General features: G+C 42.5%; 1 protein-coding gene across 2 annotated transcripts; it reads right to left on the reverse strand.

Annotated features, from left to right (window-relative positions):
* Nucleotides 1-131: 131 nt before the first annotated feature.
* On the reverse strand, nucleotides 132-9,339 carry inpp5e (inositol polyphosphate-5-phosphatase E). Of its 2 annotated transcripts, none has more exons than XM_013136680.3 (11): nucleotides 9,137-9,339; nucleotides 6,878-7,745; nucleotides 5,047-5,170; nucleotides 4,824-4,921; nucleotides 3,522-3,646; nucleotides 2,576-2,695; nucleotides 2,357-2,464; nucleotides 2,050-2,211; nucleotides 1,842-1,957; nucleotides 1,609-1,745; nucleotides 132-1,476 (listed from the first exon to the last, which is right to left on the reverse strand). In XM_013136680.3, exons 2-11 carry the CDS (start codon nucleotides 7,699-7,701, stop codon nucleotides 1,344-1,346), a joined length of 1,947 nt encoding a protein of 648 aa, XP_012992134.2. In that variant the 5' UTR covers nucleotides 7,702-7,745; nucleotides 9,137-9,339; the 3' UTR covers nucleotides 132-1,343. The 2 variants fall into 2 exon arrangements, with proteins under 2 accessions (XP_012992134.2, XP_012992135.2); XM_013136681.4 differs by lacking the exon at nucleotides 9,137-9,339 and adding an exon at nucleotides 7,992-8,071.
* Nucleotides 9,340-25,702: the final 16,363 nt, after the last annotated feature.

The raw sequence follows: 25,702 nt of genomic DNA on the forward strand, positions 1-25,702 counted from the left end.
TTACTGTAGGATGCTGGTGTTGTATTTTCTTTCAAACTATTTCAACAGTTTTGACCTCTCTGTACTGTATGGTATATGTACTGTATGTAATGTATATAGTGTTTCATCAATACACTTCATAATCACAATACTGCCATGAACATTTTATTTCAAACCATGATGTCTCTCAGTTCTGGAGAGGAAGTGAACATATGTTAAAGTGTTAAGAACCTGTGTTTCTTTAGTCGGCCCAATTGGAGGTTGTTCCACTAAATTAGTGCCATCAATAAAACGTCTTATGTTCAGACTGTTAATGAGCATTTATAAAGTGACCTACACCCTGAGGGATATTCGATATCCACTTCATATTATAAAAGCAAATGTTTCACAAGCTCATAAAATATTCCCAAAATGTTGTGATGTTACATCATAAAGCACGAGTTGAAATGCAAAGATGAAGTCCTGAGGAAATCACAGACAAGATCACAGGCACTTGCCAAAGCAACTGAAAACTCAATTTGCATCAGACCCATTGATCTTCATGCAATAATGATTTAGCTTGCCCTCTAACATTACATGACAGTATGTGATTTAGTCAAGATGGATGACATTAAGGTTATTAACTACAGTACGTCGAACAAACCCCCTCAACACTACTAAACTTCCCACTTGGTAAAGTAAAACATGTGGTATTCATACATCTGGTATTGAACACTGTATTAACAGTTAAGGGAATTAATTTATCAAGCAACCACCATATACAATTGTTATTTTGGTATCTGGTAAATTTTGGTAAAATCCCTCATGTCCATACCCCCCCAAAAACATGTTTCGGAGTGAAATTTAGTTTGGTTTCTCAACCTGTATGAGCTGTTTGATAAATGGTTTTACAAGGCCTTGAACACTTTTACACTGGGTAAAAAAATATGAGTCCATATAAACCTGGCTTGTTAAATATACAAAATTAAACAATTAGCAAAGAACATTAAGTACAGTATATACAAAGTATAATTCTGCCAGTGCACATGAAGGGAAGTGTGACTGATAAGTCATCTTCTGCGGCAAGTTTCACAGTTCAGTCTTGTGTGGAACGGCTGTGTTTACACGTATACACAAACAAGTTAACAGCTGAATCTGCACACTGAAGTCTTTCTGAAACTCAAGGTTCTGGGCCTTGAAAACAGCCCCCCCCCAACCATATGAATGACAGTTCCCACAACTCAGTAGGGGGCACTAACAGACCACTGCAAGGGACATCCATGACAGACAGGCTGGAACTGGAAACCAGAGTGGTTAACTGTTTGGTTCCTCATAACCAGCTCCCAGGGATTCTGGAGAGAGAACCGGTGGGGTCTGGTCCACATTCAGGAAATGGAGCAGATGGTGCTACTGGCCTGGTTCTTCATGGCTTCTCTCTTCTTCAGCTCTCTGGTGATCCTCCTCCGGATCCCCTCCAGGTACAAACTCCTGTCAAACTGTCCTGCCCCCAATGGAATACTGGGAAACACACGAGACAACAGTCAGGGTCAACGGTTGCTACTAAACTCGACAGTTTGGTTTACTGCAATGTTGGCTACCGGTTCCTAATATTAAGATTAGGACAGTGACACTAAGAGATTTGGGACTGACTTGTCTCTACCGGGACGCAGTTTAACCAGGAACATTCCAATGACAGGCCGGTGGTCCGATGTCTTTATCGTGGAACAACTAGTGTACTTCATCACTTTGATGTCATCCACATGCCTGTTCCTGAATAGTATTCTGTCCTGAAGCAGAGAAAGATTCCCAAAGTGTTTAAAACCGACAATTATACGTAAGCCTGCTTGTTTGAATGACACGGTGCGACTGGAGCTAACACTTACTGTGTATGATGGAGTTCTCTGCTTAGAGGTAGTGTCGTACACATCGCAGCCGACATCAAATTTGTATGTCGGGAGGAACTGAATTGGTGCTTCCTGGAAACCTTTAAATATGGAACCTAGAACATAATAGTTTAATTAGATTTTAATTTATCAGCCTGCAGCCTATGCCTAAATACCTCTGTATCTTAGTTGTAATGTTACATTGTACCATCTTTCATTTCCTTGGAGAGTTGGTCGTGGTGGAGCAGAAGTCCCATGTCGACACCATGGTTCTGGTTCAGAAGGGCATCTATCCCGACACGGTCTTTACTGAGACGGAAGTTAAAGTCGCCAAACCAGAAAACCTCATCAAACCGCGTTGTGACATCCGCTGAAAGGCGTGAAACAGACATTCTCATAAAAATGTTCTGTCCTTGTTAAGGGAATTTGCAGCATTTCTTCACACAGTAGAGCCTCTATCTTGTATGTGGCAGCAACTCTTCAACACAGACGTACTGCAAATGAACAGGACTTACAGGGCATGGAGCGATAAGGATTGGTGTCTGGAAGCCCTTTAGGAAGAGCCATTGCTTCAATGATCTTGTTGTAGTCCAGAATCCTCTCGTACACTTTGGAATCTCCCGCTGGAACATAAGGATGTATTGAAACCACATGGCTAGTGGTCAGATCGTATCTACAGTCTTCCCATTTCCTCTTCCATATTCAGATTACTTAACAACAGAGGTTTCACTCACAGGTAAAGTGGGAGGTGATGAAGAGGAAGGAAGTGCCAAAGAAAGTGAAGCCAATCCCCACTGCTCCTTTGGTTTTGATCTGAGATATGATGCGTGTTGTGACCGTGGCATGCTCCACTTCTGTCACACCGTCACATGGTTGAGAAAGGGAGGAACTAAATCAGACCAGGTACACATTTTTGGCGCTTACAGTAACATAGAAAGGTGTTCACCGGTGTTCTGGCTAAATATCTAAATCAGTCGTATTAACATGGCCACCCAATCAACCCCAGCTTTCAATTGTCTCCCCTCCCCCTGAAACTATTCCCCATGAATTTGCTGTAAATTAGGTGTTTTCAGTAAATGTATTTTAAATTTAAATAAGGGTGAAGTAACACGTTAATAACATTTTCTGAAAGGGCAACATATACAGCTTTTCATCTTTCCTTCAGACTTAAGGCATATGGGCAGTATCTCCTTATGCTGCCTCTACCAGTCTTCCCTCCAGAGACCCTGCAGTGATAATCAGATGTCTCTGATATGGAAGGTTTACATTCTAGCCTACGAATCATAAAACATTTTCATATTTGTTCGTATTGCCAAGTTTTTATGTTTTGAGGCAGAGATATTGGCTCTGTCATCATGTCAAATCCAACAAGAGTAGTTGGTGAGAGGGGGAGGGCAAGCTGCACCACTGTAAAGAATGTGTTGAGAACATGCATGCCCAGAAGCTTCTGGAACTTTAAAGCTAGATAAAAGTGGGATCCACAGGTCCGTAGCAGTATCTAGCCGGAGAAGCTGCTGTGGGAGGTGATTGGTTGGCCGATGCTCCGGGGGTTTCTCCCTATCTTTCCATCTGAGATATCATGTCATTTGAATGAGAAAACGTCAAATTTGATGGGAAGTCTTTGATTTAATGTCCTCTAGGAACAACCATAGTGTGGAGTAGAGTGGCATTTGGGCCAACCTGAGCAGAACCAGATGAGGTCTCTCCTGACGAACACAGTGAGGTAGAGTACTCCATGGGAGGCAGCATACAGCATGACATAGTACGGTCCCAGAGTCTCCTGAAGACGAACCTCCCATTCCCTCCTTGGACACAAACACACACACACACGTCAGCATAGAGTACTGAAGACACCACTGACACAAACACACACACACGTCAGCATAGAGTACTGAAGACACCACTGACACAAACACACACACGTCAGCATAGAGTACTGAAGACACCACTGACACAAACACACACACGTCAGCATAGAGTACTGAAGACACCACTGACACAAACACACACACGTCAGCATAGAGTACTGAAGACACCACTGACACAAACACACACACGTCAGCATAGAGTACTGAAGACACCACTGACACAAACACACACACGTCAGCATAGAGTACTGAAGACACCACTGACACAAACACACACACGTCAGCATAGAGTACTGAAGACACCACTGACACAAACACACACACGTCAGCATAGAGTACTGAAGACACCACTGACACAAACACACACACGTCAGCATAGAGTACTGAAGACACCACTGACACAAACACACACACACGTCAGCATAGAGTACTGAAGACACCACTGACACAAACACACACACGTCAGCATAGAGTACTGAAGACACCACTGACACAAACACACACACGTCAGCATAGAGTACTGAAGACACCACTGACACAAACACACACACACGTCAGCATAGAGTACTGAAGACACCACTGACACAAACACACACACGTCAGCATAGAGTACTGAAGACACCACTGACACAAACACACACACGTCAGCATAGAGTACTGAAGACACCACTGACACAAACACACACACGTCAGCATAGAGTACTGAAGACACCACTGACACAAACACACACACGTCAGCATAGAGTACTGAAGACACCACTGACACAAACACACACACGTCAGCATAGAGTACTGAAGACACCACTGACACAAACACACACACGTCAGCATAGAGTACTGAAGACACCACTGACACAAACACACACACGTCAGCATAGAGTACTGAAGACACCACTGACACAAACACACACACGTCAGCATAGAGTACTGAAGACACCACTGACACAAACACACACACGTCAGCATAGAGTACTGAAGACACCACTGACACAAACACACACACGTCAGCATAGAGTACTGAAGACACCACTGACACAAACACACACACGTCAGCATAGAGTACTGAAGACACCACTGACAAATGTTTTTAATTCTCTGTGCGGTTCTCTCATACCGGTCTGGACATCCTTCCTGGACTCCGATGATGTAGAAATCTTGTGCAAATTCCGAGTCCGTCGGGAGCAGCAGATCGTCTAGGTTGTTTGGAAGCCCCTGAAACGGACAGAGAAGTGATTGTTCTAATACATTACAGAATACCAGGTCATTGGCAAAGTGGAACGGGTGGAAGCAGACAGTCAGGCTTTAGGCCTTTTGTTGAAAAGCAGGAGAGGATGCACCTTCTCCCCCTGCATGTTCCATGTGGCTATGTAGATGCCAACTCTCCTCTCTGGGAAGTAGCGGTCCAGCTCCTCAGCCCCCAGCAGAGCACCACTGCCCAGCACACTACCCTCCAGAAAACTCCTAGGACACAATTCACAATTAGGCTTCTTAACACTGCAGTATATTAACGGGAGGCATAGCAGCATTGGCTTTTCCTGATTGCTTTAACATGCAGTATTCTTGGCATCTAAGCCAAACCCCTTTTAAAAATGTTTGGTAAGCCCATATTTTGATGCCCATTTTTTTGCTCCCTGTATGATGGAAAAGCTGGTCTAATTCACATACCAACTTTCTTTCGTCAGAGTGACCTCTTCCCTGCAGCCAGCGCAAAAGTATACTGTAATAACCTGGGAAAAACATACCCCAAAAAACTGGATTCAAACCCAAGACTAGTAACGACGCAGCTAAAGATGGCTATCCAATTCCTTATGGGGTGGGTTTATATGTGGTTAAAGAAATAGTGCTGGGTCTATTCCAGGGAACAGTAAAAGTTCAAAATGAACAAAACAGGTTTATGTGTGTGTGCAGTACTATTTATTTCTTTTGACTCACTTTTAATTGAACTCTAATATTGGGAATTTTTCCACTCAGGTAAATCACTAGCTGCGAGCACAATAGTAAAAATTATAAGAGCCTTGGATAATAAACTGAATTGTGCAACCTTGTTAGGTCAGTCAAATGTGTTTGTCACATTTCATTATTCCTCTGCAGAAACATCAATCACACATAACATTAAATTATTAACAAGAATGTGTTGTTCTATAACATTTAAAGGGGAACATCTAACAGAACTAGACTTTAATGTTCCGTTTTAAGTTAAAACAACACTAAATCCCAAACCACCTTCATCTATCCTTATTCTCAATGAGTGTGTTGACATGAAATGTCTACTGTTGTCTAACATTTTCAAATCTATTTCTAGATTACACAATGTCAGACAACAGTAGATATTCTATATATAGATCATCTTAACTTGGCTAACCGCCTTATCTAAAAATCTGCAATGCCCACCTTCAGACACACTTCATAAATATTTACCCATACTTCAGAATCTTCTAGCTGTTGACTAATGTTATCTAAAGCTGAAAATACATATCCAGTATTAGCACAAATATTAGCTATCTAGCTAGCTAAAATACATATTTGACATGTTATATTCTCATCTACACATCAACATTCATTATTACAGAATAATATTAGCTGGGTAGCTAAAGCTAGATGTATGGACCCTGATGACATACATATGATTTGTAGATGTTTATGCTAACTGTCTTGCTAGGTAGATGGGGGGGAAGTCAGTATTTTTTGCAGCAGAATGTGAATGTTGCTAGTAGCTATGTTTACATTGAACAAAAATACTTTCACCCAAGTATATAGCAGGCTAACTGGGTTACACTGGCACTCAGGTTCCACTAGATTTCATAGCCATAAAGACAGATTCCACTACCAAAGTTTGACAGCAAAAGTAGCACCTTCATAGTCAACACTAAAATCGAGATTGGCTCGAGAAAGGATCAAGTGGGCGGGCCTAAAGACACACACCTTGCCAAATAAGACAGCTAAAAAGTATCTCATGCCTTCAGAAAGCCGTCAAGACTGACACCGGTATGCACCCAGTAGAGAAAGCTGCAGTATGTACGTGGGCCCATTTCCTCAAAAGCATCTCATGGCTACGTTCATTGTTAGAAATGGGTATGACAATGCATATAGCCTTAAAATGCTTTTGAAAAACTGGATTGAAGTCAGTACCTGGATTGGATAACATAAACATGAGTTTTGTGGCCCTACCGGTTCCTGACGTCCCTGGGTCTGATGGGATTCAACACGCTGAAGGTGGACTTCATGGAGTTGACTGAGGTGTTGTCCGACACCATGCTCTCCAGAAGCCGGCTATCGCTCAGGTTCCTGTGCAGGTGCAGCCTCTCCGGCCCAGCTTTCCCCGGCAGAATGCCATAATCCAGACAATCTCTGTCAATCCGATTAGTCGCTCTTAAGGAAACAGATTCCAAGCTCTGCTCCAGAGCAGGAAGCGTACCCGAGGGCTGTAAGGGAGACAGGCGTACCTTGGAAGACCACACTCGCTGCTCTGCATCGTCACGGTGGTGGACCTGGGATGTCCTCTCGTACTCTGAGAGACTCTGTCCCCTGGCTCTGAAGACAGGAGACCTGGAAGGAGCTGAGAGGGGCACAAGGATGGAGCTCTGTCCGTTCCTCAAGGCAGAAGCACTGCTCAAGGTGAACACACTTGTAACTGACGAGTCCTCCTTAAGGGAATCTGTGGAGGAACTGGTCTCAGCTGGGTCGGTCAGACTCTCCTGGCTGTTTTTCAGTCTCCTGCTTCTCACCTTCTCCTCCGTTGAACCACCTTTTCCTACCACTGACAGTGCACTGGGCTTAGGCAGCGGGGGCGGTCTGGGCTGGTATGGACTGGTCTTGCTGTTTTGGTCTCCGATATCCTGAGGGAATTTCAGGGTGTTTTCGAGAAGCTTGTTGGTTTTGGCCTTGTCACCACCAAATCCTCCTGTATCCTTCCCATCAGGAGCTCCACCAGGTAACCCTCCACCAACAGGTTGACGGGGGTTACTGTCCTCCCCATTCTCAGTCATCCTCATTCCAGGCTACACCTGTTAGATGTCAGTATGGGGACTCCATTTGGCTTAGAAAGAGAATGTAAAAAAAAAATAACTTGTGTTTAGCTACTATTGAGAATGTATGGACAAAATATCTAATAAACAGTAATTGGTGATTGTTTAGTTCAATTCCTTTGCCCAAACTTCACATTAACTGCAAGACACACAACCAAACCGGCAAGTTAAGGACAGACACCAATGAGATCAGTTTAAATTTGCTACTTGCACATGGAGTCTTTCTATTCAGTAACGTTTCTGTCAGCCCGTCTCACCTAAACAGCCTCTCCCGTGTTTAGGATTTACCTGGTGCATTCATTACAACTTTCGCCACATTCAAAAAAAAATTAGTACTAGGGACTTTGACATGTCAAAAAATTCGACTGCAGTGCATTCAGGACTATTGGGAACTAAAATAATGGAAACATAATCAAGCTCAGACTGAGAACTGTTGTTACATTTGTATTTTACAGATCCCTATGATCATAATTTGACATTGTTCCTTCCGCGATTGCAAAGGTCTGAAATGCAACTAAAAGGTCTAATCGTGGTATTCATGGAGGCCAAGCTCACCCAGAATTATGGAATTGGATGATTAAAATCAACAACAATTTTTTTTAATGTTTTTAATACTCTACTCTCTCACTAGTAAGGTTGCTATGCGCAGCTAGCCAACCGTCCTAGCTAGCTGTTAACGTTACAGTAAACATCACATACATTTTTTTGGTTATACAGCATAGCATTAGCTATGCTTTGAAAACCTAAAGTAGCAAATCAAATACACAACCATGATGGGATAGTTAAATCTTGTTAAACTATTGAAATGACAACTTTGGTACTTGACTCAAATGACAGCCAAAGTAAACGGGATTGGGGGGCTGCTAAAGTTGTCAGCTAGCTAAATTAGCTAACTAACTAGCAGTTATGTAAAAATGTCTTGTAGAGACCCGACGAGGTAAGCGTTACCCAATGTACTCGCAAAGCTTTAATTATGAATCATATTCTGCTACTCGTTGTTTTGCGCCTTAGCTAGCAACTGTACGGTTATAATAATCTAGAATTTGCATTCACATCACTTGCCCAGATACTATAGATACATTTTAGCTAGGTTGCTATCTAGTAGTAGGCCATCCATGGCATTGTTATGTTATCTAATAGAGCAGGACGCTATAGTCCATTAGTTACTAGGAATGTGGTAACTTTCTTTAGCACCAGTGCAAAGAAGACTAATATCAATGTTAACGGAATTATTTGCTAGATACTTTGGCTGCATCAAACCTAGCGTTACGTTAGAGTAAGCTAAGTAGCTAGTAGTATTAAATAGTAGCTACATACAAGTTGTGGCAGTCTGGAAAAGAAGAAAGGCATTGACATTACACATAATTTAGTCAAAATACAGTAGTTTCGTTAAATTAGATACCTGGCAGAAAGCCAAATCAAGTTTCGTCCATTGCAGGTTTGTTAGTTAAGTTAACTATAGCTAGCTACCTATTTACTTTTTAGCATAGCTGGCTAACTGTTAGCTCCGAACGCGAAGCAAACTTTCAATTTCCTTAGTAACGCTTGACAACACGTTTAGTTTCCAGGGAAGCATGTATAGGCGTTGACTAGAATGGATGAAGTTATTAGTCAGATCTGGCAGTTATAATGGTGCGTTCGTAAGCAGGTAGGTAGTGGGACAATATGAGTGGGCGAGATTCTTGTCTCCGCACTAACAATGGGGTAGTTGTGCACAAACTCTAGTGTTTCCTCTTGATCTAGAAAGCATCCACTACAGCCAAATTGGCAGTTATATCACGTTGCAGATAGGTCGGAACCAGGGTTGCCAGATTTCATTGACTGTAAACTGCACAATTACCCCAGGACTCCACACAAAAAACCCCGAACGCATTTTTTTCTGTACAAACCTGTCTGTAAATCGACCCACCCAAGCCCATTTTGCCAGCACACTTGTCATTACAAATAGCCCAAATTACATTAAATCTACCCTATCAGACAGCAACTGTTTGAACTCGTAATCGACTTTCTATAATTTTTTGATGATATTTGGGAACTCAGAAAAATACCGTTGATGCTCTTTAAATGAGAATTCAAAAGTCTTAAACAAGATCTTCCTTGACAATAATGTTGGCCTTATTTTCCGTAAACAATGCCTGCAGTACGCGGTCGTTGAGGAGTGAGAGTCATTCTCCCCTTGAACGTTTTTTACATTTTTTTTTAAATCAATTTGACATAAGCTGTATCCTTTCTAGCACAGACCGATTGGTGGATACATGGAAAAACAAGAGTTGCTTGCATTGTAGCTCCCCCTACTGCAGATGTATCCGTTGCAATGGACGTTTCGTTAGTAAGGCAGACGTCTGTCAGTTATGAGAAAATGTGGTTTAGAATATTGTTCAAATATATTGTTTATAAAATAGGCCTTTTTTCCAAACGTATATTATTTTAATGTTAAAAAATATTTTTAAGAATCTAGACTTTTTAGAGCACACTGTTAGGACTATAATGAGGCCTCTATAATCATGATTTCACCCCCCATTTCTTTTTTACAACACATCAACCATCCTTCCTCCCAATGAAATATGCTATCTGGTACTTTGTATCATTTCATGTTGTTGTAAAATTGTTTTTTATGATTCTTGTATTGTACATTTTGAAAAATATGTTACAACATGCAAAAAATTTAATACAAATCTAAATGATAAGATATGCCAATTTTATGTACTTAACATCCTGGATGCAAGTGTGAGAATTACCAGAACCATCTTATATACAAAAACTATGTCTGGGCCTTCCTGGGGTTTTATTGATAAATATATAAATATGAAACACAATTTAGCTGAATTATCAACTGACTTTTACGTCATCTACACACATTCACGTATCCCATAGTGGGTAAAGTAAAGAGTGCAAGTTTGCAGACTGTTGAGCCAATGATGTCTCAGTCACCATACGGTCAACGAGGGCTGTTTACCCAGAGTAAATACACATAAATGTATCTGAGGTGTTTGAGAACTGTTATGTTCCAGTGTTTACTCATGTTCAAAATGTTTACTGCCTCTCATTTAATGTCACTGCAGCACAGAAGTTTTCTCCAGTGAATCACAGTGCTTTATCTGTGGGCGTATAAGCTCTCTGGCATTGAGTCCGACCCCAGTAAAGAACAGATGGATGATGCAGCTGGTTTCGTGCAACTCTGCTCCTGTTGAATTTTATTGCTAGGATGCAAGATAGTTAAGATAGAGAACACGAGCATTGAATGCTTCAAAGTTCTCCTGAAAAGGCCTTTTACGTGACTCAGAAAGAAGCAGTTACAGGTTGCTACAGAGATTCAGGTGGAAACGCTTATGTGGGAATGAAAGGATATATTTTCATTTTAACTATGAGGAACTTATCAAGATCTGTTCACTGAATAGTTTTTATACAATGCTGTACGCTTCTATGGACTGTACAGTATTAGCATGTACTGGCAGCATACGTGCACTCTATATCTCTCATCAAAAGACCACATGATCTTCCCTGATAAAATACTGTCAATCCATTTGTTGAACCATACTACCATATTAAGAGTTCTATTTTTGCCTAGAACAAGGGCAGAGGGGAAGTTTAGACTGGCGTTTCTAATTAATTTTAAACATTACGTCTGTGGCATGTAGTAAATCTGGGATGGCTTCTAAAAATATCAGACAATTTTATGTTCTCTGGTGGTGTTAGCTTCAGCCGTATTTGCTTAACTGTTATTTAAAGTTTATATGCTGTGTAAATATTGACTTTGGCCACCTGATGTCTGCTACTATCTTGGCCAGACTGCACTTTTCCTTTTTGACTGTTTCTCATTTTGAAAACAATAGCAGAGCAGGGCAGTAAATACATCACTAGTCACACACACACACACACACACACACACACACACTAGCCGCCTCCATTCCATCCATTTAAAGGACAAAGTTGTTCATTAAACTTCTCTATTGTACAGTAGTGCAGTGATATCTCCCCCTCCTGAGAGGTCTGTGTGAGCGAGCGGGAATCGATGCCCTGATATGAGATTCAGTCTAATGAGGATCAGAAACATCTTAATAAAGACCCATAATCCAGACTTAATCCCTCATTACGGACCAATCTGCATTCAGTGCTCCTACCTCCACATCCACGGCACATTCTCCTCACATTGTTCTCCCCCTATTCATCATTCACAGAGGGCCAAGCTCTCTTCTTCTTCTTCTCTGTGTTGGTTATATTTGATCCCCTCATTAGACTTTTAGAAGAGAAGTGCTCGAGGGGTGAAAATAGTGCTTTTGTGTGCAGTTCTTATAGTATCAGTTGACTGAAATGGAAAATGAGACATATGCTTAATAACTCCAGACCCGTGTGTAACTGGGACTCAGATGTATTGTTTTGTTAGAGATAGAGAATTATATGTTACAATGGAGTGTTGAGATAGGCTGTTCTTTGACCAGAAGTTAAAAGACACACTTCCAGAGTCATACTTACAGTGTGACCTTGGTTTGTCAGATGTATAGAAAAGTAATTCAATCTGGAGAGGAGCCTAGATTAATGGTGTTCAAAACAAATGTAACACCTATTTTGTGGCCTTATACATGTATACTGTAGGTCTCCTTATCCTAACATAACCAAGGAAATCAATCAAATCTAGAGATACTTCTGATTATTCTGCTGTTGCACCTAGTCCCTATATCTTTACTCTCTTCCAGGGGTTGGGTTTACAACAGGGGTGTAGAATTAGGTGGGTGTCATGACCACCTTAATATTAGAGACAGGTCGAAAAAGAGTGAAAAAAGAATGACAATTCTAGGATCCACTGACCCTGACCCCCACCAATAAACCATACAAACTTATGCCGTTGGTTTAAAAGGTTTCTAAACTGTGATATCCCCACTGAATTATCATGAGCAAAATGTATCAATCCCGATGAAGCATTTCCTCATTACAATGTAAATGTCCTGTTACAGGAGCATTCTGTTCTTGTAGCAGACACACTGTATGAAATAAATCCACATAACTTTTCCTGTTACCAGGATACACCCTTATGAATTGTAAGAGTCCCAATGTCCTGAAGGGATGTTTTTAGGTTTTCCAGTTGAAATTACATTTCAACTGGAATTTCATTCAGGTGTCCTGATGGAAGTGGGTTTATTGGTGGTTTCATATTATTCCCCAGATGACCAGGAAACATCAGCAATATACTTAAGGCTCTATTACACTACCACGTTAGAACAATGTTGTAGAGCCCTGTGCTTGAATAAAGCAGCCAAACCCTGTGTAAAAAAACAGATTATCGACATCAAGGGCATTCATTCCTGCCAATTCAAACGACTGTACACTAATGAAGGAGGTTCATGTTGAATTATGCGCCCAGCGATAGAAAGGGGGAGCGTGACATTTCTTTCTTTAGGTGGTTAGGTGCAATGGTCCATGTGTGGGGAGAAGATCATTATCATGGGTAAGAAGGGTTGATTTAGCGAGGGTCCGGGCCTGACATCATAAATACCTCTCCCTGTTATCCAGTGTGTTGTCTAGATCAGGAGGCAGAGGGGGAAAAAGCTAAACATTATAAGATAATATTGATGTTAAAAAAAGAAACGTAAGACTGCAGAAATGCAGGACAGACATGATTAGGTAATGTCTGAGGGAGACGCTGATATACTCTGACTGTTGTTTATTGGCGTTAGACCTAATAGGGAATATCAGCATCAAGAGACCACTTCCTTGAATTTAAATGGAATCCAATGAGGGTGTTATATAGATACAGTGACGGAAAAACATATTCGATCCCCTGCTGATTTTGTGCGTTTGCCCACTGACGAAGAAATTATCAGTCTGTAATTTTAATGGTAAGTTTATTTGAACAGTGTTTGGAGGAGGAGGAATTCTGCCTGTGACCCCAAGAACACCATCCTCACCGTCAAACATGGAGGTGGGAACATTATGCTGTTGTTTTTTTTTGTCTCTCACTGTTCAAATAAACCTAACATTAAAATGATAGACTGATCATTTATTTGTCAGTGGGCAAACGTACAAAATCAGCAGGGGAAATACTTTTTCTCTCACTGTTGCAACTGTTTGTTGAGCCATATCTGTGACTGTCCTGTTGACAACCTAGCACCACTTTTGCAAGTTATTGCACCAAACACTGCCTTACCAACCAAAAACAAAATATAACATTTATTCAAACAAGCCTACTAGACTTGCTTGTTTGGCATACTTTTTGTTGACGAGGGTAAACCTTCCCTGTGAAAGCACAGTGGGCTAGAAGATTAATGATATCACCAGTGGGTCAAAACAAGGAAAAACAACATCATTGCTTAATGGAAGTTAATGGAAACAAAGCATCATGCAGTGTTTACTATAATAAGCGAAGTGAATGATTTGTTTACAAAATGATGGCGATTTAAGGGAAGTGAATAATTTGTAAGCTGTGGAAGCAAAGGTGAGAGATGATTCAACTCTAATGACTGCATTACATCTATTAAGAGGTTGTTTTTCTATCAACAAGCTGTGTTTGATCCACTTCAATCCCCCTCCATTACTTCATTTCCATGCCCTCATTCTCATTTTGCATTGGGAACGTTCCAGTGGCCTGGGGTGTGTGCCGTACCTAAACCCACCAACACGCCAAACACCCAAACCCTGGAATTGTTTAGCATTTTATGCTAAAACGTGGAACCAAAGGGGCCCCAGTGAACCAGAACTTTCCTTTGAATTTCTTCGCCCCACTTGTCCTCCATCCCTCCAGCACCACCCTGTTGTGTTTACACTGGGCAGAGAGGAGCAGGTGCTAACATCTATCCTTAGGGCTGTGTGTGTGTGTGTGTGTGTGTGCATGGAATTTTAGAGAGCATGTGCCAGCTAACACATTGTACACTAATCACACATGATAGCATCTCCAGGAGACAGCGTGCAGACACTCGTTAGAGCCTCGGGCACTTGGCCAGCCGAACTGCCACAAGCCACTGTGATGACGTACAGACACATACAACCCACTGGTGATTTCAGGCGCTTGTATCTGCCCTGAAGAACGAAGAGTTCATGCTCAGCTCTCTGTGCACACACTAGACCTCCAGATTACACCGTACGTGTGACATGCTTTATGTTGACACAGGCAAAACAAATAGATACACGGCCAAATGAGAACTGTGTATATGCTTTTAACTCAGATACATTTTCATTGTTCCTCGCAGTAGACATTTTCTTTCAAACTTTGTCAAATGGAGTAGTTATTATTGAATGACTTTCAGAGCGTTACATCAAGGAATACAGAATGTCAGACATTGGGAAGCAATAGCATACTATAACAACACCTATGTCTCCCTGGACCCCTGGCACCTTTCTGTCAATTTCTTTGTTCTCAGCCTCAGCAATGGGGATGACCTTGCTGTAGGAATGCATGCTTTGGTCTGCCACAGAATATTTCCCTCTGTGTTTGTCAGCTCTCTAATACCTCTCTTGGTTTGTTTCAGATGGAAGCCTTGGGAATGAAACAAACACTGGACGTGCAGTGTTTAAAGCTCAGAGGTCCAGTCCCACTACATAGAGTGTCTGTGACCCCAGTGTGATATGACTGGTTAATGTTGTCCTCCCACTCAACGATTGACCTGAGATCTTGGGCCTGACCTTGGGGCCCTTATTCCGTCATCATCAGCCCAGATATCGCTGTTTTAATGTTTGAATGAATCAAATCAATGTGCTTGTATTCAAACTGAACCAGAATTCATGAACGGTTCAGGTCGTCACAGAGATTGATTCCTGCTTGTTTTGTTGAGTGCTCCAACTACTCCTTACCGTTTTTCTAGTTTTCCATGGCAAGAACTTTTGTGTAGCATTAGACTATCTGAGGTGAAGTGTATTTGTGATGGAGTTTAGATGAGTATGGAATTATAAGGAGTCAAAGTGGACATTTTGTGACATTTAATTATGAGGCCTCACTATATGTATATTATTGAGTGTTGTTTAGTTAAACATTGACCCTTCACTTGAATGATGCTAAGCAACTTAAATATGATGTGCCTAAATCACTCGCATAACAGGAAAGCCAGAAGAAATCTTGTGGTTTTAAACAAACGCACGGCGGCCTAACGCAATGCAAAATGCATTGCTTTAGGCCTCCGTGCAACAGGGTCCAGGGTTGATTGTTTCCTTGGCCGGGAATCACACAAAGGGTGGTGCAATTTGGCCCAGCACCTTTCAGGTCAGCCAGGGTGGGATGCCTTACCATGTCGCACTCTGGCAACTCCTCGTGTCAGGACAGGCGCCAACTGCCTTGATTAGCCCGAGAAGTGTTCTCCTCTGAGCACGTTGGTGCCTGCTGACTTCCTGATGAGCAGCATGATAAGAAGCATTGTGGTTTTGCGATGGCATGTATCAGACGAGGCATATCTTGATCTCCGACTCTAGATACTAACAGTTTTCAAAAGAATGAAAAGGCTGGTATTAGGGTCTAGTCACCTTTAACACGGATAGCTCATACAAAGGAGTCTGATACAAACCAGGTCTGTGTTGTAGCCCACGGACATAGACCTCAGGCGTTTGTTCAATAGCCAGTAGGCTTAGACTGCAGGCAAGGTGGCGGGACCCTGCCGACCTCCAGTCACCTTTGACCGTTGCACTGTTGTGGCCAGACTCTTTACTAAGGACTGCAGAGATGAGTTCCTTATGTGGATTTATGGGAGGAGGGCTTACGGGCAGCACACTGGCAGGTTTCCACTTTCTGATCACTGGAGCCAAGAAGCAAGGATCCAAACTTAACATGGTCCAATCATTTGCAAAATGGTTTAAACACAGTTCAGTTCAGTATATAACTTGAAAATATGTCTAAGGCCTGATGACCTGCTTTACTGCTGCCCAAAACCACGACGCATACACTGACAGTAAAACAAAACACTTTGCTAATCACTTGATAACTTTTTCTCTCAAATGCATAAAGGATTGATCAAGTGTGTTATTTAATGTTATGATCATTGGGAAATAAAATAGGTTATAACCCCTATCCATCTGCAAATGGAGTATCTGTCCACAGGTTGTCTGCCTGCTCAGTCTGGTGTTGACACAGCTGCAACCTGATATTCTAGTCGACCTGGAGAGCCTGAATCATGTGCTTGCCAGCCTGCTTTAAAGGGTCCAACACTCACTGTGGAAAAACCTTTAGCTTAACCAATATCGAGCATTTATGTTTTTTCTTTGTTAGTTAACAAGAGAGAGCTACTCTCTAGGTCTGCTCAATGGAAACAAACAAACCCTCTTGCATAGTTCACTATTTCTGAGATTTTTTCTTACTTTTTTTTCTTATTAAAAAAAAGTATTTTTTGTATATTTTATATCTTCAGACATTCAGACATTCTTTATTTTAATCAACACCTTCACAAAACTAAACCCACAATGCCTTCACTCTACAATAGATGGTAATTCAGACATGTTTGTTATTCAGCAGCTCTTATCCAGAGTGACTTACAGTTAGTTGCTTTGAGGATGGAAATGTGACCTTCCTTTATTATATGCAGATTGTTCCCTGCTAACAGACCCAATGAAAATCCTTTTCTCCACTTGTACAATTTATCTCTGGTAATGTTGGCCTAGTGCAGCTTCCCTAAGGCTGCGTGATGTGCTACTCTCCCCAGTAGGGGGCAGTGGTGCTGTTACAGTGGGTGACTGTCCTACACCATTAAATTGTGTTGAGCACATTGACATATTCAGATCGAAAATACCTGAAATATAAACCACCATGCCAAGAATGAAGTGATACTTCATAGGAATTAGAGCTAATTGATATGAAAACAATCCCTATTCCAAATGATTTCCTGATTTGAGGCAATAAAGATCCACATAATGCCATAGTGTGGTGTTTGGTAATTGGTCAATATGGTTGATGGTGATAATGATGTGCATTAAGTGGTCAGGATGGTTGTTCCCGATAGCACGATAATGTGATGTCCAATAAGTGGTCAGGATGGTAGATGTGATAGCGTGTTAATGTGATGTCCAATAAGTGGTCAGGATGGTAGATGGTGATAGCGTATTAATGTGATGTCCAATAAGTGTTCAGGATGGTAGATGGTGATAGCGCGTTAATTGGATTTGTGATAAGTGATCAGGATGGTAGATGGTGATAGTGCGTTAATTTGATTTGTGATAAGTGATCAGGATGGTAGATGGTGATAGTGCGTTAATTTGATTTGTGATAAGTGATCAGGATGGTAGATGGTGATAGCGCGTTAATGTGATGTGTGATAAGTGATCAGGATGGTAGATTGTGATAGCATGTTAATGTGATGTCCAATAAGTGATCAGGATGGTAGATTGTGATAGCATGTTAATGTGATGTCCAATAAGTGATCAGGATGGTAGATTGTGATAGCATGTTAATGTGATGTCCAATAAGTGATCAGGATGGTAGATTGTGATAGCATGTTAATGTGATGTCCAATAAGTGATCAGGATGGTAGATTGTGATAGCATGTTAATGTGATGTCCAATAAGTGATCAGGATGGTAGAAGGTGATAGCGTGTTAATGTGATTCCAGATTATCGCAGTAATTTGTGTAACTGTGTGGGTTTCGCATCTGTTTTGTGGCCAGTAAGGGATGTTTAATTGGAAGGTGGGAGGGGTGGTGGTGGGGGGTGTCACAAATACTTTGGGGATGTGTTCTCCCCTAGGAGTGATAAATTGGAAGTCCTGCTAAAGTGTAAATGGTTGTATTGTCTTGCCTCTGAATAGCAACACAAAGACAATAGGGATATACCATTAACAGCAGACATTCTGAGTCTGACTTTTAAAACCTTTGAGGGATTGACACCTCAAAACACAAGTAGAGATTTACCCTTATTAGCTTATGGCTCTTTGCAGCCAAGCCATGTGCAGCCATACGTGTCCTGTGGTGAGCAATGCAGAGTCACCCTCCTGTTCTAACCAGACTTGTATCTATTTCACAGCTCATTGAGAAGACCAGTGGAGTGGAAACCCAAAGACTCATCCAGCCTGATTAATCTACCACAGAGTTAATCATTAATTCCGAATGTGTTTGTTGTTCCCCCTTGAGACACACATTAACCTCACATCCCGTTAGTTGGAGTTAGGCTTTCACTCCTCCAGAATGAAGTGTACTGGTGGATCAAAATATGATTCAAATAATAATTTTGCCTGGTCAGCATCTCTGATTAGATCACATGATCTGGGAAATCTATTGCCCTTGTGGTTATTTCAAAAAGTCTTCAGATAATTGAAGTCACATAAAACAGCTATTCTGTGGGGAATTCAACTCACTTGTCCAGACATTATTCTAGGCCTCTGAGGTCATTTCCTGTGGTGCTATTCCTGATCCTGTCATCCTTGAATAACACACAGTTGTTTTCCATCTTCTCGAATTCATCCAGGAAGTCCTTTCTTAGTTTGTTGTTTTCCTCATCTTCTTTTTAGTCATTCCCAAGGAACAAACCAAGCAGTCTTCTTATCAGGGCTTTCAGATGTTTCTTCGCGAATCATCGGGGGCTTGAGAAAAGGCCTCAGAGACGGCCGCATGCGGATCTTCAAACCCTGTGATTCCCCCGGCACAGTGGCAACCAGACCCGGCCGCACCCTTCGCCATGTCTGATGGGTGTCGACAGCCACTCGTAGGGCTTCAAAGGTGGATAATGGCGGCTGCAGATGTGTGACTGCTCGCGGGCCTAATCTATTTAAAGTAGGGATCCCATCCGGATCTTTTTCATCCACCCTCACGGAGACAAGGCTTTTTCCAAGGACTCTGTAATACAGTGCATTAGGAGATAAAGGCCTCTCCTCACAGCTGTCTAACACTGACAGCCTCCTGGAAAACTGGCTCTGGGAGGATCTGGGAGGCTCCTTCCTTCCCTCTCTATCTCCATCCATCCCTCAGCTCGGACTCCTGGCCTCCAACCGACCACTGAACTCGAAAGTTGTTTTCATGGTGAGATACTACAGTTCTTGGCAAGGCTGATATATTTGTTTTTCTTAAGCTACCCAAAATAGGACTATACATCCACACTACTGTAGGCTACATCTTGACCTAGGATTTGTGGGGATTTGTGGTAAAAATAAAGAAAGAAAGAAAGAAATCGAAAACCTTCTCACAGACAAGTGACCTATGATTGGGTAAGCCCCAAAGCTAGCTGTAAGTGGCGTTCAATAAGATGTCATTCCGGATCTTCTGCGTGTGTATTTATAAAGCAATGTGACTGGGTCCTCTGAGGGTGATGGATGAGAGTCTCTGGTTGTCCTCTGGTCTCAGCCCAGACTGCCATCTCCAGAGCCTGAGCCCGGCCCCAGACGATACATCTGCCACCATTACTCCCCAGGGGCCCCTGGGGCATGGGAACCTCGCTTCCTCCTTCACCCCCTCCCCTCCTCCCTGGCTTTGGAGCTGGGACCCTGATTTCCCTCCCTTGTTTTTAACATATTCATTTGTTCTCACAGCATCCACTTTCACTGTCTCTCCTGATATATTTTCTCTCAATTCTCTATAGTCTTTCGTCCATCCATTCACCCCCCATGTCCTCTCACTCCCTATTTGAGTATACAGATTATACAGTTTTCATATATCTGTAATGCATAGAATTTTAGCATACTGTATATCTGGGGCCCATCTGCAGTCTCCTCTTCTCTCCTCACCCCGTACCCCATCAATGACCCCTGATGACTTCCATGTAATTTCCATGTCATCTGAAAAGTGATGTCAAGGACCCCATCAGACTCCTGCCCTATAGGTGTCCAGTCGGAGGCTGAGGGGAGTGTATGTGTAAATGATAGTCCCCAGTGGTCGTAGGTGATAATTGTCAGGGTGGAGAGGCCTTTCATTTCCTATCGATCCCAGTAGAACACCTGGTGTGACAGACGGCTGTTTCCAGCTGCCTCATCCATTGCCCTGGCGTTGAAGGGGACGCTAACAACGCAGCCATGCTCCCTAACCTAGTCAACATAGTTAACACATAACACAGCTATGAAAGTTAAAGTAACAAGCACAGATTAAAGGAGAAACCTGGATTCTAAACAGTGTTCTGCCAAATTCCTTATCGCTTCTAGCTGAAGAAGCCATTGCGTTGATATGTTGTGAGGAAAATATCTTTGTGTGACATTGTCACATCCACTCTCATTTGTTCCACTCAAGGTTCCACACACACACACACACACACACACACACGTATAAGCACCACATGAGCAGGCACGTGTTGTGGATTATTGTATCATCGACTGTCACAGTTTGAGTTAATACAGCAATTCAGTGCCCGCTGCAGCTGTCGGTTATGGTTTTTACCGCACAAGGAAAGCCGAGGTGTGACTGGTACGGATCTGCGTGTTTTAGCCACACCTGCCACAGGCCATGCAAGACGTGCGGACCGGAACATTGCCCTCACTGTAGCGCACATCGGCCCAGTGCTCTTTCCTTCACAAGCTCCAGTGTGTCAGCCGGCAGGATATTGCAGAATCCACTGCACCAGTTCCACAGACCTGCTTGTGCCTTACATTGCATGATGTTACATTCCAGTGTTCGGTGGACTCGGGATAAGGGCGTCTGATAATGGAGATTTTGCACATGGCTCAAACAGCAGGGAAGGGTGGTTGAGACACCTCCATTTGGCCTGTCAGCTCTGTGGGTGAGACCCACACCGGTAACTGATCCTAGATCAGTGAAATCTATCCTATGGGACGTACTGACCAATGACAGAGCGAGGAGAACAATGGGCAGTGTTAGTGGGTGATCAGTAGAAATGTGTGACCGGTACATGACAAACACACTCACCTAAAGGATTATTAGGAACACCATACTAATACTGTGTTTGACCCCCTTTCGCCTTCAGAACTGCCTTAATTCTACGTGGCATTGATTCAAGGTGCTGAAAGCATTCTTTAGAAATGTTGGCCCATATTGATAGGATAGCATCTTGCAGTTGATGGAGATTTGTGGGATGCACATTTGTGGGAAGCTCCTGTTCCACCACATCCCAAAGATGCTCTATTGGGTTGAGATCTGGTGACTGTGGGGGCCATTTCAGTACAGTGAACTCATTGTCATGTTCAAGAAACCAATTTGAAATGATTCGAGCTTTGTGACATGGTGCATTATCCTGCTGGAAGTAGCCATCAGAGGATAGGTACATGGTGGTCATAAAGGGATGGACATGGTCAGAAACAATGCTCAGGTAGGCTGTGGCATTTAAACAATGCCCAATTGGCACTAAGGGGCCTAAAGTGTGCCAAGAAAACATCCCCCACACCATTACACCACCACCAGCAGCCTGCACAGTGGTAACAAGGCATGATGGATCCATGTTCTCATTCTGTTTACGCCAAATTCTGACTCTACCATCTGAATGTCTCAACAGAAATCGAGACTCATCAGACCAGGCAACATTCTTCCAGTATTCAACTGTCCAATTTTGGTGAGCTTGTGCAAATTGTAGCCTCTTTTTCCTATTTGTAGTGGAGATGAGTGATACGCGGTGGGGTCTTCTGCTGTTGTAGCCCATCCGCCTCAAGGTTGTGCGTGTTGTGGCTTCACAAATGCTTTGCTGCATACCCCGGTTGTAACATGTGGTTATTTCAGTCAAAGTTGCTCTTCTATCAACTTGAATCAGTCGGCCCATTCTCCTCTGACCTCTAGCATCAACAAGGCATTTTCGCCCACAGGACTGCCGCATACTGGATGTTTTTCCCTTTTCACACCATTCTTTGTAAACCCTTGAAATGTTTGTGCGTGAAAATCCCAGTAACTGAGCAGATTGTGAAATACTCAGACCGGCCCGTCTGGCACCAACAACCATGCCACGCTCAAAATTGCTTAAATCACCTTTCTTTCCCATTCTGACATTCAGTTTGGAGTTCAGGAGATTGTCTTGACCAGGACCACACCCCTAAATGCATTGAAGCAACTGCCATGTGGTTGGTTGATTAGATTATTGCATTAATGAGAAATTGAACAGGTGTTCCTAATAATCCTTTAGGTGAGTGTATATTACTCTGGGTTTATATGGCACCCATTCATCTCATTCTGACTATCGTGTGCTGAACAAATGACGAACAGAAGAGATTTGGAGGCCCATCCCACAAATCCAGATTCAGTATTCCGTTTGAAAAACGGGTCCCTGGAATATCTAACAGTTATATTGCAGAATGCTGTCTTGTTGACTGCATTATGTTTTATTGCAGTGTTTTCTACATTACATCAGCTTTGACTTCCCCTTGGCAAGGCAAACTCAATGAGGGGAAACTTTAACCTTTCCGTAGATTCTAACACTCATGGCCAAGAGTCAAATGCACCTTATCACAGAGAGAACAATGTGTTCATCCTGAAAGAACTCACAACACGCAGGGAATGTGACCAGAAGCTTTACCACTCAAGGGCCAGAAATGCTCATAGGATTCACAGCTCAACAGATTGGGATTGATAAAAAAAGAACTTTCCGTGCGTGAATGTTAAAATACACTTCAGATTGCCATGATGAGGGTGTTACACGTTAGTCTGTCTAAAACGACCCACGTGGAACACACTGACCTGGACAGAAAACCTGTTAGTTACACACAGAAATAGGCTGCACTTGTACATGTGGGTGTTTGACTGAGAAAGACGCAGGGCGGAACAAATTGGTTAAAAAGCACAGCCCCCTTCATTAATGACAACACTTGGAAGCCCTTCCCGGTCCTTAAGTCAGGAGGAGAGGGATGTTAGCCAGAGTCATTACAAGTCGAATGATTGACAAATTCCGTTCAAATAGTATTATTGGTCCCATGGGGTCAGAGCCTTATTGTAGAATTAGCTGAGTCATCATGCGTTTTCATTTCTCCACACACAGAAACCACAGGAATGTACTGGACCGTATTAGAAAGTGCTTTGACATACCTGTGACTTATAAGTGTAGACTGACCTTAAAAAAAGCTTAGATTTATTGAACAATTGGCAGTTATGCTGCACTCCTACTGCACATTTTTAATGAGCGTGCATTACACAAAGCGTGTTGAGGGTAACTACACCACAAATCCCCGGAGTAGAACATACAAAGGGGTGCAGTGTGGAGAGAGAAAGATCTGTCATCGGTTGTTATCCTCTCATGCATGAGGAACAGGTGAGCAAGGCTGAGGGACCTGCCATTTTCACTCACACACAATTTAGATCAACAAATTGAAAAAGTTGATCTAAAACAGGGACTTCCAGGACGTGGACCAGAAGGAGGACTGAGTCAGGCTTTCCTTTTTAATCTCCCAGTTGAGCAGAGGCAGCTGGGAGATTGGCATCCGTTCTGTCCCTAATGAGAGACCATCTCCCTGGCCCGTCTCTGTCTCTCTCTGCCTCCCTGACCCCCTTCATCTATTCAGAACACAAAACCCAAATTAAGAGAGAAGCTGGATTTGGAGGCTATGAATGGACACCCACACAAGCGGTGGCCGGGCAAGGACAGAAGTTGTCTTTGGCGGAGCCGGCGGCGTTGTTGCAATGTGGTGGGTTACATAGTCCATGGGCCCACAAGTATAAAGGGGTTCTTGTTTCCCCGAGACCAGATAGGGAGACCCACGGGTGAGTTGGTCCTTGTTTTGGGGCCTCACTGTCTGGAGCACTTGTGTAGCACATGTCCACATTGATGGCCAGACCAATGCAGGAGAGCCAGTGGTCGTCTGGGACAGAGTTGGTGACTCAAGTCCCAGACTTGGACTCAAGTCGCACTTAAGTCACCAATAAATTGACTTGTGACTTGACTTGTGATCTGTTCAAAAGACTTGAGACTTGATTTGGACTTGTAGTCATTGGACTCGTGCCTTGGAAGATAAATATAGAATACCTAAAACTAAGAAAAAAACCTACCTTCCCGCCTTGTTCTGGTCTGGTCGCTCAAGCGATTAAAGTTGAAAGTCACCTAGGTAACGTTAGTGACGGTGCATCTGTTCCATACGTTATAGAACTTGGCTACAAAGATTTTTTACATTCAGTGAGAATACTAATGTTAGCTTGCTGTCAAGAATTGGACCTGTTTCTAGTATTTGCAAGCTAGTTAGTTACAGTAGCTAATAACTAGCTAACACATATAACCATACAGAACACAAAGAGCTAGCTCTGCTAGCTGCTAGCTCATGGTTAACCTAGGTAAAATTGTCAGTCAATTTGGCAAATTGCTGATAAAATGGTAGATAGAATAGGCCGGCCCCTCAACATGATCATACTTCAATTAAACATAAAATGCATGTTTGCTATAATACATTTAATGTTGCAATTCAGTATTGGAATACTAGATTATGACTATAAATTAAATTGAGCAATTTAGTATTAGAGTACTAGATTACTCCTGATTTAAAATAGCTCATAAAATAATAGTAATCCCCAAAAAGTGCACCTTAAGTTGAAAGGACTTGCTTTGGACTAATAGACTATGACTATGGCCTATAGTGCTTAAAAGGCTTGAGACTTGACTTGGACTTGCATACAGTGACTTGAGACTTAACTTTAAGACATGTCTGATCTGGGGACACTGGGTGGGTGCCGGGGAAAACAGACACACGGACCCCTGGTCCTGCCCTGCTGCATCTGGCTTTGATGGCTCCTGAGTGTAATTTGGATGAGACACCCTTCCCTCAAAGTTTTTTTGCTACCAGTATAATTATGTGGATAAATGACCAGAATACAAGGTTTAAAATATTTTTTAAAGAACATAAATCTACAAAATTGTTCTGAGTGTCAGAGATATTTCCAATTAAATTGCATTTAGTCATGGCCTTTTTTGGGAAGAAGGCCCCCTAGCAGCCACAAAGCCCCTCATGCAGCATGTAGTCTGGTCATGGGGAGAGCTGGCTCTGCTGCCCAGCCAGTAATTATCTCAGTGGCTCAAAATGCCCAGCTGGCCAGTCTAGTAGTGTCCTTAACTTTATTAGGAACAGACTTAGGAGGTAAGGAAAGGTTGAGATCTGTAGAGGGAAGCTCCGCTTATTTTAGTTATTTTCTTCTGGTAATGTTCCCCGGCAAAAGAAATAGTATGG

The sequence above is a fragment of the Esox lucius genome, chromosome 13 (genome assembly GCF_011004845.1).
Source record: "Esox lucius isolate fEsoLuc1 chromosome 13, fEsoLuc1.pri, whole genome shotgun sequence".
Lineage (NCBI taxonomy): Eukaryota > Metazoa > Chordata > Actinopteri > Esociformes > Esocidae > Esox > Esox lucius.

Coding starts and splice junctions, on each gene's coding strand:
- inpp5e (XM_013136680.3), bottom strand. CDS start 7,701: ATGAGGATGACTGAGAATGGGGAGGACAGTAACCCCCGTCAACCTGTT. Junction 4,922..5,046: donor GGAACATGCAGGGGGAGAAG/GTGCATCCTCTC, acceptor TGTCCGTTTCAG/GGGCTTCCAAACAACCTAGA. Junction 2,212..2,356: donor TCCTTATCGCTCCATGCCCT/GTAAGTCCTGTT, acceptor CACGCCTTTCAG/CGGATGTCACAACGCGGTTT.